The sequence below is a fragment of the Oncorhynchus gorbuscha genome, linkage group LG18, assembly GCF_021184085.1.
Source record: "Oncorhynchus gorbuscha isolate QuinsamMale2020 ecotype Even-year linkage group LG18, OgorEven_v1.0, whole genome shotgun sequence".
NCBI classification, from domain to species: domain Eukaryota; kingdom Metazoa; phylum Chordata; class Actinopteri; order Salmoniformes; family Salmonidae; genus Oncorhynchus; species Oncorhynchus gorbuscha.
In genome coordinates this window covers 52,728,994-52,746,108 of record NC_060190.1, presented here as the reverse complement: position 1 = coordinate 52,746,108, position 17,115 = coordinate 52,728,994, and the positions used below count along the sequence as shown (strand labels likewise).

Genomic DNA, 17,115 nt, shown 5'->3' with positions numbered 1-17,115 from the left:
CATATATATACCTGCAGTAATAGGATGAACTGGGGAAAGCGTTGGATGGGCTTCACCATGAGGCCATACAGGGTGATCCGATCAATACTGGACGCCTGCTTCTTCTACACAACACAGGACAAGTAGGTTTACATAAACAACATAGCATAGTACAGTCAGAAGATAATCCATACACTAAGAGAAAGACACCTTTAGTGCTTATTCAGAGGAACAAGATATACAGAGTTTAGGAGTGTGGGAGTAGGAGTGGGTTTAGGTTAGTAAGGTGTGGAGAAACAGACTTTGGTGTCTGTGCGGGTCAGTAGAGAATGAGTGGAGGTGGTCAGTGTACAGTATATGGGTGTGGGTCATAACACAGGGAGTGAAGTGCTACGGCTGTGTATGAATAGAAAACTGCTGATAATAACAGCCACAATGTGCTACACTGACATCATCCGAACAGGTTCATCATTTAAATACAATTTAAATACAGTTTACTGTGTGAAACTTCAGGTTTGAGAAGGTGCACTGTACAGTATGTAAGAGTTGCTAATTGGTGCAGTATAAATATTCTCTTTTAGTTCAACATCATGTTGTTTTTATACATACATCGTGTTGTTTATATATATATATATATATATATATATATATATATATATATATATATATATATATATATATACAGTGAGGGAAAAAAGTATTTGATCCCCTGCTGATTTTGTACATTTGCCCACTGACAAAGAAATGATCCGTCTATAATTTTAATGGTAGGTTTATTTGAACAGTGAGAGACAGAATAACAACAACAAAATTCAGAAAAACGCATGTCAAAAATGTTATAAATTGATTTGCATTTTAATGAGGGAAATACATATGCAGTGGGGCAAAAAAGTATTTAGTCAGCCACCAATTGTGCAAGTTCTCCCACTTAAAAAGATGAGAGGCCTGTCATTTTACACTTCAACTATGACAGACAAAATGAGAAGGAAAAAAATCCAGAAAATCACATTGTGGGATTTTTAAATAAATGTATTTGCAAATTATGGTGGAAAATAAGTAATTGGTCAATAACAAAAGTTCATGTCAATACTTTGTTATATACCCTTTGTTGGCAATGACAGAGGTCAAACGTTTTCTGTAAGTCTTCACAAGATTTTCACACACTGTTGCTGGTATTTTGGCCCATTCCTCCATGCAGATCTCCTCTAGAGCAGTGATGTTTTGGGGCTGTTGCTGGGGAACACAGACTTTCAACTCCCTCCAAAGATTTTCTATGGGGTTGAGATCTGGAGACTGGATAGGCCACTCCAGGACCTTGAAATGCTTCTTACGAAGCCACTCCTTTGTTGCCCGGGCGGTGTGTTTGGGATCATCCTGGTCCCTTTGCAGAAAAACAGCCCCAAAGCATGATGTTTCCACCCCCATGCTTCACAGTAGGTATGGTGTTCTTTGGATGCAACTCAGCATTCTTTGTCCTCCAAACACAACGAGTTGAGTTTTTACCAAAAAGTTACATTTTGGTTTCATCTGACCATATGACATTTTCCCAATCTTCTTCTGGATCATCCAAATGCTCTCTAGCAAACTTCAGACGGGCTCGGACATGTACTGGCTTAAGCAGGGGGACACGTCTGGCACGGCAGGATTTGAGTCCCTGGCGGCGTAGTGTGTTACTGATGGTAGGTTTTGTTACTTTGGTCCCAGCTCTCTGCAGGTCATTCACGAGGTCCCCCCCGTGTGGTTCTGGGATTTTTGCTCACCGTTCTTGTGATCATTTTGACCCCACGTGGTAAGATCTTGCGTGGAGCCCCAGATCGAGGGAGATTGTCAGTGGTCGTGTACGTCTTCCATTTCCTAATAATTGCTCCCACAGTTGGTTTCTTCAAACCAAGCTGCTTACCTATTGCAGATTCAGTCTTCCCAGCCTGGTGCAGGTCTACAATTTTGTTTCTGGTGTCCTTTGACAGCTCTTTGGTCTTGGCCATAGTGGAGTTTGGAGTGTGACTGTTTGAGGTTGTGGACAGGTGTCTTTTATACTGCTAACAAGTTCAAACAGGTGTCATTAATACAGGTAACGAGTGGAGGACAGAGGAGCCTCTTAAAGAAGAAGTTACAGGTCTGTGAGAGCCAGAAATCTTGTTTGTTTGTAGGTGACCAAATACTTAGTTTCCACCATAATTTGCAAATTAATTCATAAAAAATCCTACAATGTGATTTTCTGGATTTTTTTCTCATTTTGTCTGTCATAGTTGAAGTGTACCTATGATGAAAATTACAGGCCTCTCTCATCTTTTTAAGTGGGAGAACTTGCACAATTGGTGGCTGACTAAATACTTTTTTGCCCCACTGTATATATATTGTGTTATTTTTTATATATATATATATCGTTTTGTATTTATATTTATATATAAACAAAACAAAAGATTTCGAGTTGTTGAAAGAGAAACAATAAAGCAACTACACTTTTAACCAAGTATCAAGACACAAGTGGAATATAGTACAATATAAGAGCCTAATTAAATAGTAGCTGTGACTGTTGGTTAGAGAGTATTTAAAGAAAAATTAGAGTGAATTATAGAGAAAAAAAGCACATAGACAAGTCTACTTTGTAACTCACCTTTAAGAATTCCAGGAAAGCTGGTTTGGACATGCATGCCTTTTTTATGAGGGCCATGGCATTGGTGAAGTTATTGACATAGTCGCTGTAAACATCTAGCACCATGGACTTGGAAAACTGTGGAAACCCAGAAAGGTGGGATTATGGAAAACACAAAACCTTTGGATATCAGATCAGGAATCTGGTGTCTTTTTCATGAAACAAATTATTTCAGGGACAAGTCATGTTTGGTTATTTGATCTGTGAAAACATCTGACAATATCTTTCTTCTGACAGATCTTCGAAGTTCCTAGAAATTCAACAGCTCATCTAGTAATCCTAATACTGGAAATCCACAGGTCATTTCAATGTTGCGTAGGGTAGAAAATTGCCATTTAAATGTGGTATTTAACACCCCGATCTGTTAACACCCTTCACAATCCTTTAGAGGGGGTGAGGTGGGGATGTTGAGACGCGGCTGTGACAGCACAGTCCATTAGAGGGGGTGAGGTGGGGATGTTGAGACGCGGCTGTGACAGCACAGTCCTTTAGAGGGGGTGAGGTGGGGATGTTGAGACGCGGCTGTGACAGCACAGTCCATTAGAGGGGGTGAGGTGGGGATGTTGAGACGCGGCTGTGACAGCACAGTCCTTTAGAGGGGGTGAGGTGGGGATGTTGAGACGCGGCTGTGACAGCACAGTCCTTTAGAGGGGGTGAGGTGGGGATGTTGAGACGCGGCTGTGACAGCACAGTCCTTTAGAGGGGTGAGGTGGGGATGTTGAGACGCGGCTGTGACAGCACAATCCTTTAGAGGGGGTGAGGTGGGGATGTTGAGACGCGGCTGTGACAGCACAGTCCTTTAGAGGGGGTGAGGTGGGGATGTTGAGACGCGGCTGTGACAGCACAGTCCTTTAGAGGGGGTGAGGTGGGGATGTTGAGACGCGGCTGTGACAGCACAGTCCTTTAGAGGGGGTGAGGTGGGGATGTTGAGACGCGGCTGTGACAGCACAGTCCTTTAGAGGGGGTGAGGTGGGGATGTTGAGACGCGGCTGTGACAGCACAGTCCTTTAGAGGGGGTGAGGTGGGGATGTTGAGACGCGGCTGTGACAGCACAGTCCTTTAGAGGGGTGAGGTGGGGATGTTGAGACGCGGCTGTGACAGCACAGTCCTTTAGAGGGGGTGAGGTGGGGATGTTGAGACGCGGCTGTGACAGCACAGTCCTTTAGAGGGGGTGAGGTGGGGATGTTGAGACGCGGCTGTGACAGCACAGTCCTTTAGAGGGGGTGAGGTGGGGATGTTGAGACGCGGCTGTGACAGCACAGTCCTTTAGAGGGGGTGAGGTGGGGATGTTGAGACGCGGCTGTGACAGCACAGTCCTTTAGAGGGGGTGAGGTGGGGATGTTGAGACGCGGCTGTGACAGCACAGTCCTTTAGAGGGGGTGAGGTGGGGATGTTGAGACGCGGCTGTGACAGCACAGTCCTTTAGAGGGGGTGAGGTGGGGATGTTGAGACGCGGCTGTGACAGCACAGTCCTTCGCTCTCCTTTGATTAAACACTAAGCGGGCTGCTGACAGCAGCAGTAGCTGGAGGAGCAGTAGCTGGAAAATTACCCAGTCTCACATTGAAATTAACCCTTTACTTCACCTGCTCTTCAAGCCAGGCAAAAACAACACACAGATACAAGTGTGAGACCTATAGCATAAATTTACATTTTACATTTAAGTCATTTAGCAGACGCTCTTATCCAGAGCGACTTACAAATTGGTGCATTCACCTTATGACATCGAGTGGAACAGTCACTTTACAATAGTGCATCTAAATCTTAAAGGGGGGGTGAGAGGGATTACTTATCCTATCCTAGGTATTCCTTAAAGAGGTGGGGTTTCAGGTGTCTCCGGAAGGTGGTGATTGACTCTGCTGTCCTGGCATCGTGAGGGAGTTTGTTCCACCATTGGGGGGCCAGAGCAGCGAACAGTTTTGACTGGGCTGAGCGGGAGCTCATTAACATCTGGGTTACAAATCCACACTCAGGTGAAAAAGAGAAATCACCTCTCACTCTCCCACAACAGGCTCATTTGGCTGGTGTCGGGATATTAATGAAACATCACAATAAACAGGGCCAGTAGGAAGGCAGATGGGTCTGAATTACGTCTTTGATAGGTAAATAATGAGCAAGCCTTATGGATGAGCACATTGCAGAGGGTCACAGCAGCACACTCATAGATTAGTCCAATGGACCAGTGCCAATGCAATAAGCACACATATTCTGAGATTATTTGCTGCAAAAGAGATATTCATCTAAAATGTAATTATCTCCATGTTTGAGGTTAGTGTTGTTTTCTCCATTTTAAGTGCAGCACATTATAACTGTGTGTGGAAATTGTCTTCTGATGGGAAAACTGACGACTTTTAGTTGGACAAATAAAATATCTCTCTCACTCTCACACTCTCTCACTCTCACTAACCGAGGCCACAAATAGGTCCCCAATCTTCTCACTGCTGTCCCACTCAGCCACACGTGATGCCAGTGCGATCTGGAACATGGAGTGACACTGAGTGATCTCCCGTAGACGGTGAAATATGGGCCGGATCTTCCGTGGGCTCAGGATGCGTGGGTCCGCCTCTAGCAAGGGCCTCTGGTACTCCTGGGGAAACAATACACCCAAGTTAACTTGGATTAGGTGTGCTTTACGGTAGAGAGCGATATAAAATACACAGGTAGGCCCTGATCATAAAAAAGCCACACATCAATAGCAACATCTGCCAACAGATACAACAGCAGCATCCAACAGGGCTTGGACCCTTACTGGAAGGCACATTGATGCAATTGTCAGTTAGTAACACTCCTATAAGCAACTGCAATTAGTTAAGATGCTGTACAGTATCAAAACTAGTCGACTGTGTAAAACATGTGCACATTACTGCAATGTCTTTTAAAGTGAGTCATTTAAATATGCCAAATGTAATCTGTGAAATCAGAAACTGCCAGATGCAGTAAGCAGAAAATCAGCAATGAAAGTCAATGTTTGGAAACAACAATAGATGATAGACTAGTGCTGCTATTGTTGTTTTACAAGCTTCCCCTGCCCAACCATAAATCCTCCACAGCAAATTCATTATCGACAAGTGGAATATGGACAGGGGGCATAACACAAGCCATTTCTGATTTTATAGGACTGAAGTCGCAGTTCTTCATGTAATGGCTTTTTTCTTTTATGTTTCCTCTAGCAGTGAGCCTTGTTGAATGGAAAGCAAAATCACAAAAAAAGGATTAACATTCGCAATTATCAAACACAATCATCTCATGACAAAACAAAGGTAGTACAGAAAACATAACCCTCCCACTGATCACGCCTGTTTCCATTTCAGCTGGTGTGTCTCTTTCATCTCTGAGGGGAGATAATGAATGCTTCGCTCTCCACCACAGAAAAAGAGAAGAGAGAATCCCATTCTGTCATTCTGTGAAAACCTGACAGAGAGAATCTCTCTCTTAGCATCAGCGGGGCACCAAAGATGTGAGAGGAATCTGTTCTATCACTATTATTTATGCGGAGCAAGCCTGGTAATTTCATACTCATCTCCAGTTTCCTTTTCAGACGCATTCTTAAATGCTGAAAAGATGAAAGTATTACATCTGTCAGAGTAAGCATAGGGCGGAGAAGGGATGGTAGGGAGTAGAGCACTCACCTGAAGGATTCTCCTGAGGGACTCAAGATAACTGCGCTCACTCTGAATGATGGAACCCAGGATGTGGCGTCTGACCACCTGAGAGAGGAGGCCAGGCAGGGAAACATACAGGTGAGAGGTCAACGCACACACAAAGAAAACGGCATGATGGGAGTGTGTGACAGGTTGTTTGATAGTACTAGGCTACTGTAGTCATGCCTGGGCGTGTGATTGTAATCGGGTAAGAGAGTTTGGGTTGGGCAGCCTTCTTTTCATGAGGCCCGGATTTACCCTGAGGTTTCCCTTGAAATGAGTAGCCCTGTACTTAACTGTAGCAGACATATTTCTCCCAATCGTACTACCGAGTCAGTGTTGCCAATCTAAAAAAAATTGTTTGCATCATTGCCTGCATATCACATTAATTTAGATGTTCACAGAATACTCTGACACACACACACAAATGCAAACATCTGTATACACACATACACACCTGCTGGCTGCTCAGCCCCTCAGGCATGGGGCTCAGCTGTGCAGGAGGCTGTTTCCCCTCCGACACAGCCACATCCAGGTACCCTGCATCATCCTCCACATCCTCTGCACAGGGGAACACACACACACACACACACTCAGAGGCACATTTGCAGCTTTCACATCTCAACTGGAGCCCCAATCCCAGATGCACTCCAACTTTATTATCTCTAAAATATAAAGAGATTTGCACTCTGCATGAAAGACTTAGGAGGGAAAGAGATATTGCATGAATACAAAAAGGCGTTCAGAAGGCACTCAACAAAATCCAAACTTCCCTGCAACCATATAGACATAGATACTAAAACTGATTTTCGCCAGCCAACACCACTCCAATGAATGACTTTGGAACGATAATCGAGTGTCAGTATCTGAAATATATAATGCTGCCCAGATTCCCCCTGATCAACAGCTACAAGTAGAACCACTGGCCTCTTTACCTCTTTTTGATTGTTTGAAAAATGATTTGATTTGTGGCTCTGTTATCTGTGGTTTCTGGAGCTGCTCGACACTCCATTAACGGATGGTAATCTGGTTCCATTGTGTACCGAGGCTTCCTGGGGTACAACCTCTGTCATGTGAGATTTTCTGCCCGTTCCTCTCCAACACATCAAACCCTTCCCTTCGCCACAGAGTATGTCTTTAATCGGCGCGAGCCGCTCGACTTATCCCAGCTGTGTCATTTGAAATATCTTACATCGTTTAGATCACTTTCCACGAGTCTTTTCTCTTTTAAAGCTGGGATTGGAAAGGAAATGGGAAGCTTTCTTCTCCATCTGCCACTAACATTACTTTTGGCTCGGCTAGCGTCACCCAAGTTCTCCACAGCAGCTTAATTCAAAGCGGCAGATGAAATGTCTGTGAACTCCTGTCTTCCACAGAAACTCTCATTTCACAACAAATTTACACATATCTTCATGAAAAAGGATACTTTCATCTGAGACAGTCGTTTGGCAAAAAGTCATTTTGAAGAACTTTTTCCCAGATTACCTGAGTGGTCCTTCTTGTGCAGGAAGGAGACTCTCCGCATGAAGGCTATTTTGGTCTTGTCCAATCCATCCTTGGTCCCACTTCTAGCGGCCTTCATTAGCTGATGAACCTGGTTCACAAGGACAAAGAGGCCAAAACAGTTAGTCCACGAGGAGAGAGAGGACAGAGCCAGGGAACACTGCAGAGTAATCCACAAGGAGAGATAGAGAGAGATGGGACACTGGATGCATCAAGGCATGAATACTGCCATATGCGCCTCTCAGTTGGTCTGTCACTGTCTGATCTAGTCACTAATCAGGAAGTCTATGAGGAGATCATAGATTCTGCGAACCACAAACCCCACCCTGAGCATCACGGAGGCCTGGCAGACTCGTGATGCACACAGACCCAGAATATACCCATGGTGGTGGTATTTTTAAATGATGCCACTTCAGGAAACTAGGTTATCAACTTGGAGAAACTGGCAATGTGTTTATGGATCCAAATGTGTTTTACTCATTCATGTATCCCTAAAACTTGTCCTCATACTAAACTAAAAGGAGAGAGACAAATCTCTCATGAGAACGACTGTTTGGAGGGAAGCAGAGAAACATTAGCAAGGACAGGATGGTAAAGAAAGTGAATCATTATAATGCACTTCATACTACAGCAGGCATATTTTGGCTTTGGTAATATTGTAATCATTGCATAGGCTTCTGGGTGCTGTAATTTTGAGTTCTAAATTTATGTCATGTTGTGTTTTCTTACTGCCAGTTATATACCTTGGTGTCATAGTTGTTTTTCCCACCCAGCCTCATGGCTATTTCACGTTTGGTCCTGGCACAACGCTCCCTCAGCCGACGCACGTCAGGGGAGTACTGCTACAGTACGGGAACGCCACAGTTGTTGGGCAGTGTGGTGCGAAGCAGGTCAGGGCAGGTTGTGTTAAACCACACAGCAGGACACAGGGATGAAGGAAGGGAGATGAGACAGCGGAATATTGAGGGAAAAGGGATCAAGACAAAACAAGCAAGGCAACACCTGGATTAATCACAAGGGTGGAGAGCGGAAGCTTAGAGCACTGCGCTGGTCAAAGGGTAATGTCAGCCTGGACTAATAGCAATGATCTTGGTGAAGGAAGTGAGTGCAGGGGGGAGGTTGAGGCAGACATGAAGAGGGAGGAGGGGATGTTCATAGACTACCTCCTGCTGTAATATTCATTTCAGTAAAGCCACCATCGTTTCTGCCCAAACGTAACAAGCAAGTGTTCATAACAAGCAGGTCATCGCTCCCCTCTGTATATGGATATCATTTCATAGAATGTTTTCTCAATCTACGTATCAATAGCACCAGCTCAGTCAAATATGTTTTGTCAAAACTTCTCCATAGTGTAGTCGACATACACGGTATATACACAGGGATGAGACTGGACCAAGTCTGACCCGGAATAGCGCACAACTTCAATGAGTATATACTGCCCCCATGTGGCGGAGAGAGAGCCTACAGTCACCTACAGTATGTTTATAACATACAGTTTCTGGACAGTGTCATGACTTTGATGCCTTTCAAGTGAGGAAGCTTGTTTATTCTCAGGCCACAAAGCGAGAATATTACCCCACCCAGGCAGGGCTGATACATGTTTCATGTTCTTTGTATTTTCCCCAAAGGTTTCTCACATGAATAAAATAAGTGTGGTGGGAGAGCAGTAGCATTGGGTGAAATATTCTCTTTGAGTCATTTCTTATGCATTGAACACAAACACAATAATCCAGACACACAGGCACACAGACAGACAGACATACAGACACAACAGAACGCCATCTCTCCTACCTTGCTGCGGGTTGGTAGCTTGCTCTCGGTATCAGACTGCTCATCGTAACTTTCAAACTCACTGGAGCTCCAACCATTGCCTGCACCCTGGGGCATTTCTTCTCTGTGCACATCCTCGTAGATCATGTCCCCTGACAGACACACACACACATACACACACACACACATAGATATACTGACATCAACAAAGCACAAAGACTGTACAGTGATCCAAGGACTGACAGTGCATTGTCAGACAGCAGATCCTCAAGCTCAATCAAGCACAGCTCAGTATTTAAGAGGAACCAAATGGCATTTGAACCCAGGTCTGATGTGCATTGATCCAAAGACTGATGGTACAGTATCAGACAGGGGAGACATTCAATAAAAGCAGTCAGTGGCCCGAGCCCCTGCCCCAGAACTCACCTTCGTCAGGGGAGAGTGGTCCGTCACAGGGCACGTCATCATAGATCACCTCTGGGCTCCCTGTCTGGAGTGCTGCATCGGCCTCATCATCATCCACCCCCTCACCTATTGGGGAAGACAGTAAGGATCAGTCACAACCCCAAGCCACAGAGCCAGGAGGAGGGTTTTTCAGTGATTCTTTTGCATGGCAACCAAACTTCAAGAGCAAAAATACAAGCATTATACCCCAAGGTTCTGTAACTTCTATGTTGTAATTGTCAGTGCCATTTACATCAGTTAGATGTACAGTGGCAAGAAAAAGTATGTGAAGCCTTTGGAAAAAAAGTTGATCTGATCTTCATCTTCAATAGACAAACAGTCTGCTTAAACTAATAACACACAAACAATATGTTTTCATGTCTTTATTGAACACACTGTGTAAACATTCACAGTGCAGGGTGGGAAAAGTATGTGAACCCTTGGATTTAATAACTGGTTGACTCTCTGGTTGACCCAAATGTTTTCTGTAGTTGCGGATCAGACCAGCACAATGATCCGGAGGAATTTTGGACAATTCCTCTTTACAAAACTGTTTCAGTTCAGCAATATTCTTGGGATGTCTGGTGTGAACTGCTCACTTGAGGTCATGCCACAGCATTTCAATCAGGTTGAGGTCAGGACTCGGACTGGGCCATTCTGTTGTTGATTTACTTCTGTGTTTTGGGTTGTTGTCCTGTTGCATCACCCAACTTCTGTTGAGCTTCAATTGGCGGACAGATTCTCCTGAAAAATGTCTTGATAAACTTGGGAATACGTTTTTCCATCGATAATAGCAAGCTGTCCAGGCCCTGAGGCAGCAAAGCAGCCCAAAACCATGATGCTCCCTCCACCATACTTTACAGTTGGGATGATGCTGGTGTGCTGTGCCTTTTTTCCTCCACACATAGTGTTGTGTTTTCCTTCCAAACAAGGAAAACTGTCTGTCTGTAGTTTCATTTGTCCACAGAATATTTTGCCAGCAGCGCTGTGGAACATCCAGGTGAACTTTTGCAAACGTCAGACGTGCAGCAATGTTTTTTTTGGACAGCAGTGGCGTCTTCTCATGAACACCATCCTTGTTTAGTGTTTTACGTATCGTAGACAGAGATTTCTGTAAGTCTTTAGCTGACACTCTAGGATTCATCTTAACCTCATTGAGCATTATGCACTGTCATCAGAACGGCCACTCCTAAGGAAAGTAGCAACAGTGCTGAACTTTCTCCCTTTATAGACAATTTGGACTGATGAATATCAAGGCTTTTAGAAATAGTTTTGTAACCCTTTCCAGCTTTATGCAAGACAATAATTCTTAATCTTAGATCTTCTAAGATCTCTTTTGTTCAAGGCAAGGTTCACATCAGGCAATGCTTCTTGTGAATAGCAAACTCAAATTTTGCGAGTGTTTTTATAGGGCAGGGCAGCTCTAACAAACATCTCCAATCTCGTCTCATTGTTTGGACTCCAGGTTAGCGGACTCCTGACTCCAATTAGCGTTTGGAGAAGTCATTAACCTTGGGGTTCACAATCTTTTTCCAACCAACACTGTGAATGTTTAAATGAAGTATTCAATATAAGACAAGAAAAATACGATCATCTGTGTGTTATTAGCGTAAGCACACTATGTGTGTCTATTGTTGTGACTTAGATGAAGATAAGATTAAATTTGATGACCAATTTATGCAGAAATCCAGGTAATTCCAAAGGGTTCACATACCTTTTCTTGCCACTGTATATCATAGTCTTGAAAACATCAACAGGTCATTGATTATATTAGCAGGGACTTCGCAGGGAGGCCCTGTGTGTTGTTGTTATTTGTGGTAAGTGTGGGGTTGTGCTATGGAATTGTGGCAACATGATTATATCCACCTTGTTTGTAATGTATCGACCCTATCTATCTCCACGGTCTGCAGGATTTGTAATTAATTGCTTTGGGAGTGTTTCAGCCTAATTTAGCTTAGGGGCTTTATTGATTCGTTTTTAAATTGTGATTTGTCTGGAACGGTTCCTTATAAACCTCAAACATCAACAGTCACTGGATTCAATGAATCTGATGAGAGATGTGTATTCTGACATGGATTAGCCGCCACAGCTCTATATAACATTCTAAATAACCTTGGACACAATCCAAGAGAGAGACAAAACAGACAGTGTTCTTCTACTACAATAGGAATTATATACGCCATCGTGCACACACACACAGACACGCACACATCCTCTCTCTGTGAAGAATGTGTACCGAATGAAAGGGGAATAACTGAATCTTGGCTATCAGCCTGACTATCTGCAGATCTGCTAAGTAACTGACTCAGCCTTCTGAACAGTGCTCATTATTTCAAACAGCCTGAGTGTATTTCTTCAAGCTGAGTTCATTTCCCCCAACAATCCCAGAAGGCAACACAACAGAACTCAGGCAAGTTTCACCTTGGTTTGGTGAAAACCTTTTTAGCACAGTATGGCATTTCTTGACGGTAGTCCTGGGATTAGGACCCAGACTGGTCGTAATGTTAGGACCAGAAGAAAATGTAAAGCTGGTATTGAACTCAATGACAGAGCCCAGGTACCAGAATCTTTGAATCGGTTACAAAGTTACTATTACACTGTAGTAATCCAGTACTGATAGTAACACAGAACATACATAATGTAGTATGACTAAATGGCAACAGTGTTATCAAATGTGTCAAATAGATTTGTATCAATCTACAGGAATGTAAGTCCACACCCATACAGTTATAGAGCGGATACAAAATCATCTTTTCCCCCTCGGGATGCTGAAATTAAGGTTCTACAGCTGCACCATTGAGAGCATCTTTGCTGGCTGCATCATCACTTAGTACGGCAACTGCAAGGCACCCGACAACAAGGTGCTACAGAGGGCAGTGAGTGCAGCCCAGTACATCACTGGGGCCGAGCTCCCTGCCACCCAAGAGAAGGCCCAAAAAATTGTCAAAGACTCCAGCCACCCAAGCCATAGACTGTTCTCTCAGATAACGTATGGCAAGTGGTACCAGTGCACCAAGTCTGAAACCAACAGGAACCTGAACAGCTTCTAACCCCAAACCATAAGACTGTTTAACAAGACTGCTAATTAGTTAATTAAATGACTACCCGGACTATCTCATTGACCCTTTTTTGCAATAACAGTGTAAACACACTGGATGCTTCCCCACACTCACACATACTTACACTGACTGATACCACAACACACACACACATAACACGAGCACACATGCAAACTGCTTGTAAAGTAAGCATTTCACTGTAAGGTCTAAACCTGTTGTATTCTGCAAATGTGACAAATACAATTTGATTTGATTCTGACACCACACATACAGTTGAAGTCGGAAGTTTACATACACTTAGGTTGGTCATTAAACTAGTTGTTCAAACACTCCACAAATTTCTTGTTAACAAACTATAGTTTTGGCAAGTCGGTTAGGACATCTACTTTGTGCATGAGACAAGTCATTTTTCCAACAATTGTTTACAGACAGATTATTTCACTTATAATTCACTGTATCACAATTCCAGTGGGTCAGAAGTTGACTGTGCCTTTACACAGCTTGGAAAATTCCAGAAAATTATGTCATGGCCTTAGAAGCTTCTGATAGACTAATTAACATAATTTCAGTCATTTGGAGGTGTACCTGTGGATGTATTTCAAGGCCTACATTCAAACTCAGTGCCTCTTTGCTTGACATCATGGGAAAATCAAAAGAAATCAGCCAAGACCCCAGAAAAAATAATTGCAGACCTCCACAAGTCTGGTTCATCCTTGGGGGTAATTTCCAAATGCCTGAAGGTACTACGTTCATCTGTATAAACAATAGTATGCAAGTATAAACACCCTGGGACCACGCAACCATCATACCACTCAGGAAAGAGACGCGTTCTGTCTCCTAGTAATGAACGTACTTTGGTGCGAAAAGTGCAAATCAATCCCAGAACAACAGCAAAGGACTTTGTGAAGATGCTGGAGGAAACAGGTACTAAAGTATCATTATGCACAGTCAAACGAGTCATATATCAACATAACCTGAAAGGCCGTTCAGCAAGGAAGAAGCCACTGCTCCAAAACAACCATAAAAAAGCCAGACTATGGTTTGCAACTGCACATGGGGACAAAGATCATACGTTTTGGAGAAATGTCCTCTGGACTGATGAAACAAAAATAGAACTGTTTGGCCAAAATGACCATTGTTATGTTTGGAGGAAAAGGGGGAGGCTTGCATGCCGAAGAACACCATCCCAACCGTGAAGCACGAGGGTGGCAGCATCATGTTGTGGGGGTGCTCTGCTGCAGGAGGGACTGGTGCACTTCACAAAATAGATGGCATCGTGAGGGAGGGAAATTATGTGGATTTATTGAAGCAACATCTCAAGACATCAGACAGAAAGTTAAAGCTTCGTCACAAATGGGTCTTCCAAATGGACAATGACCCCAAGCATACTTCCAAAGTTGAGGCAAAATGTCTTAAGGACAACGAAGTCAAGGTACTGGAGTGGCCATCACAAAGCCCTGATCTCAATCTTATAAAACATTTGTGGGCAGAACTGAAAAAGCGTGTGCGAGCAAGGAGGCCTACAAACCTGACTCAGTTACACCAGCTCTGTCAGGAGGAATGGGCCAAAATTCACCCAACTTATTGTGGGAAGCTTGTGGAAGGCTACCTGAAAGGTTTGACCCAAGTTAAACAATTTAAAGGCAATGCTACCAAATACTAATTGAGTGGATGTAAACTTCTGACCCACTGGGAATGTGATGAAAGAAATAAAAGCTGAAATAAATCATTCTCTCTACTATTATAATAAATAATTCTCTCTACTATTATTCGGACATTTCACATTCTTAAAATAAAGTGGTGATCCTAACAGACCTAAGACGGGGGAATTTTTACAAAATTTTATTAAATGTCAGGAATTGTGAAAAACTGAGTTTAAATGTATTTGGCTAAGGTGTATGTAAACTTCCGACTTCAACTGTACACTCACACACACACTTTCACACTCACCAAATAAGCTGCTGCTACTGTCTATTATCTATCCTGTTGCATAGTTACTTCGACCCTACATATACACTACCGTTCAAAAGTTTGAGGTCACATAGAAATTTCCTTGTTTTTTTTTTAAAGCTAATTTTTTTGTCCATTAAAATAACATCAAATTGATCAGAAATACAGTGTAGACATTGTTACTGTTGTAAATGACTATTGTAGATGGAAACAGCAGATTTTTTATGAAATATCTACATAGGCATACAAAGACGCATTATCAGCAACCATCACTCCTATGTTCCAATGGCACGTTGTGTCAGCTAATCCAAGTTTATCATTTCAAAAAAGACTAATTGATCATTAGAAAACAATTTTGCAATTATGTTAGCTCAGCTGAACACTGTTGTTCTGATTAAAGAAAAAGGCCTTCTTTAGACTAGTTTGAGTATCTGGCTCATCAGCATTTGTGGGTTTGATTACAGGCTCAAAATGGCCAGATCAAAGACCTTTCTTCTGAAATTCGTCGGTCTATCCTTGTTCTGAGAAATTAAGGCTATTCAATGCGAGAAATTGCCAAGAAACTGAAGATCTTAAACATCACTGTGTATTACTCCCTTCACAGAAAAGCGCAAACTGGCCCTAACCAGAATAGGAAAAGGAGTGGGAAGCCCACGTGCACAACTGAGCAAGAGGACAAAGACAGTGTCTAGTTTGAGAAACAGACGCCTCACAAGTCCTCAACTGGCATCTTCATTAAATAGTACGCGCAAAACACCAGTCTCAACGTCAACAGTGAAGAGGCGACTCCAGGATACTGGCCTTCTAGGCAGAGTTGCAAAGAAAAAGCCATATCTCAGACTGTCCAATAAAAATGAAATATTAAGATAGGAAAAAGGACACAGACACTGGACAGAGGAACTGATCACAAAACGGAGGTACAGATTGTTAAATCAGATTTCTACAGTATCCATGCATGATGCTGAAAATGTTTACACCACACTTAAAATAGATTACTATTATAAACTAAGGAATACATTTTTCAATATCACCAAGAACAGGGAGTATGTGAAAGACAACTAAAGAGAAAGGTGAAATAAAGTTGAGCAGAGCCTGGCTTAGTCAGGCTCCTTACAGAGTCCTTAGTGGACCACCTTCAAATAGCCTAATGTCAGCAAGAGCAATTTCCCTTGGTGGAAATAGACCAATAGTCTACCATTGATCCTCATCCTGAATTAATTGAATTCCTGTCATGTCCATGTGGAAATCAAATCATGGGAGTGTGTGCTGGCCGTTACCCTTTGGAAGTTCCACGCAACGATTACAGACCAATACAGTTTCTTTTATTACTGTAAAACAATGGAAGTTATGAAGGCCTATACTGTAATTGGTGTAAGCTTGCTCTCTTCTGTCTATATCATGTTTCATGTATCTATATCTATGTAGTTCTGTACCTTCAGAGTGTTCTCTCAAGCTGGAGCTCTTCTTCTCAGTCTCCACGCTATGGTCCTCCGAGTCGGTCTGGTTCTCCACTGGTAACATGTCTCCAGGACCAGACCTTTCCTGGGACTCCTCCCGGGGCTGCTCTCCCACTGAAGGTGCTGCAGCGATGGGCTCAACCAGCTCGACCGGGCCAGAGACCCTGGAACATACCAGGCAGAGTATTGAAAGCAGTTATGACCACTCTAGGCTGAGTGCTGTGTGGCTCATTACAAGTGAATTGCAGTGTGGAGGAGGAGGAGGTCGAGGAGGAAAGGTGAAGTAGGCGGGGAAAAGAGTCTGAAGCACTGCTGTCCCAGCATGCTAAGGCCTTGATCACACAGACAGTGTCATTGCACAAAATGGTAAGCAGCATAATCTGGAAATGTGTGCAACAAAAGTTACCATTTTTTTCAAGCCGTCTATGTATTTGATGCATATGTTTGATAAATCCAACAGTTGCACCACACAACACACTGCAACTGCTTCTGCAACGCAATGCTGCAAGTTAAATACAGAGTTCCATTGGAAATGAATTAACTTCTGGTGTACCATAACGCAATGACGCTGTTGATGTGAACGAGGTGTAACACTTCCTTAAACCTGCCACAGCTATATGTTCCTAGTGCAGCTCATTTCTGCTAGGTTGGTCAGTCC

General features: G+C 43.2%; 1 protein-coding gene across 2 annotated transcripts in view; it reads right to left on the bottom strand.

The window, feature by feature from the left end:
• Positions 1–17,115, bottom strand: part of LOC124002665 (rho guanine nucleotide exchange factor 10-like protein) — a 119,959-nt gene that overhangs the window by 87,063 nt on the left and 15,781 nt on the right. Inside the window, exons 4-13 of one of the 2 annotated variants that reach the window (XM_046310276.1) lie at positions 16,434–16,621; positions 9,974–10,078; positions 9,569–9,699; positions 8,521–8,619; positions 7,760–7,868; positions 6,732–6,835; positions 6,263–6,340; positions 5,041–5,220; positions 2,597–2,713; positions 12–104 (exon numbers count right to left, since the gene is read on the bottom strand). In XM_046310276.1, the coding sequence (XP_046166232.1) occupies positions 12–104; positions 2,597–2,713; positions 5,041–5,220; positions 6,263–6,340; positions 6,732–6,835; positions 7,760–7,868; positions 8,521–8,619; positions 9,569–9,699; positions 9,974–10,078; positions 16,434–16,621 (1,204 nt within the window). The remainder of the gene's footprint in view (positions 1–11; positions 105–2,596; positions 2,714–5,040; positions 5,221–6,262; positions 6,341–6,731; positions 6,836–7,759; positions 7,869–8,520; positions 8,620–9,568; positions 9,700–9,973; positions 10,079–16,433; positions 16,622–17,115) is intronic. The other variant, XM_046310277.1, reaches the window with a different exon arrangement.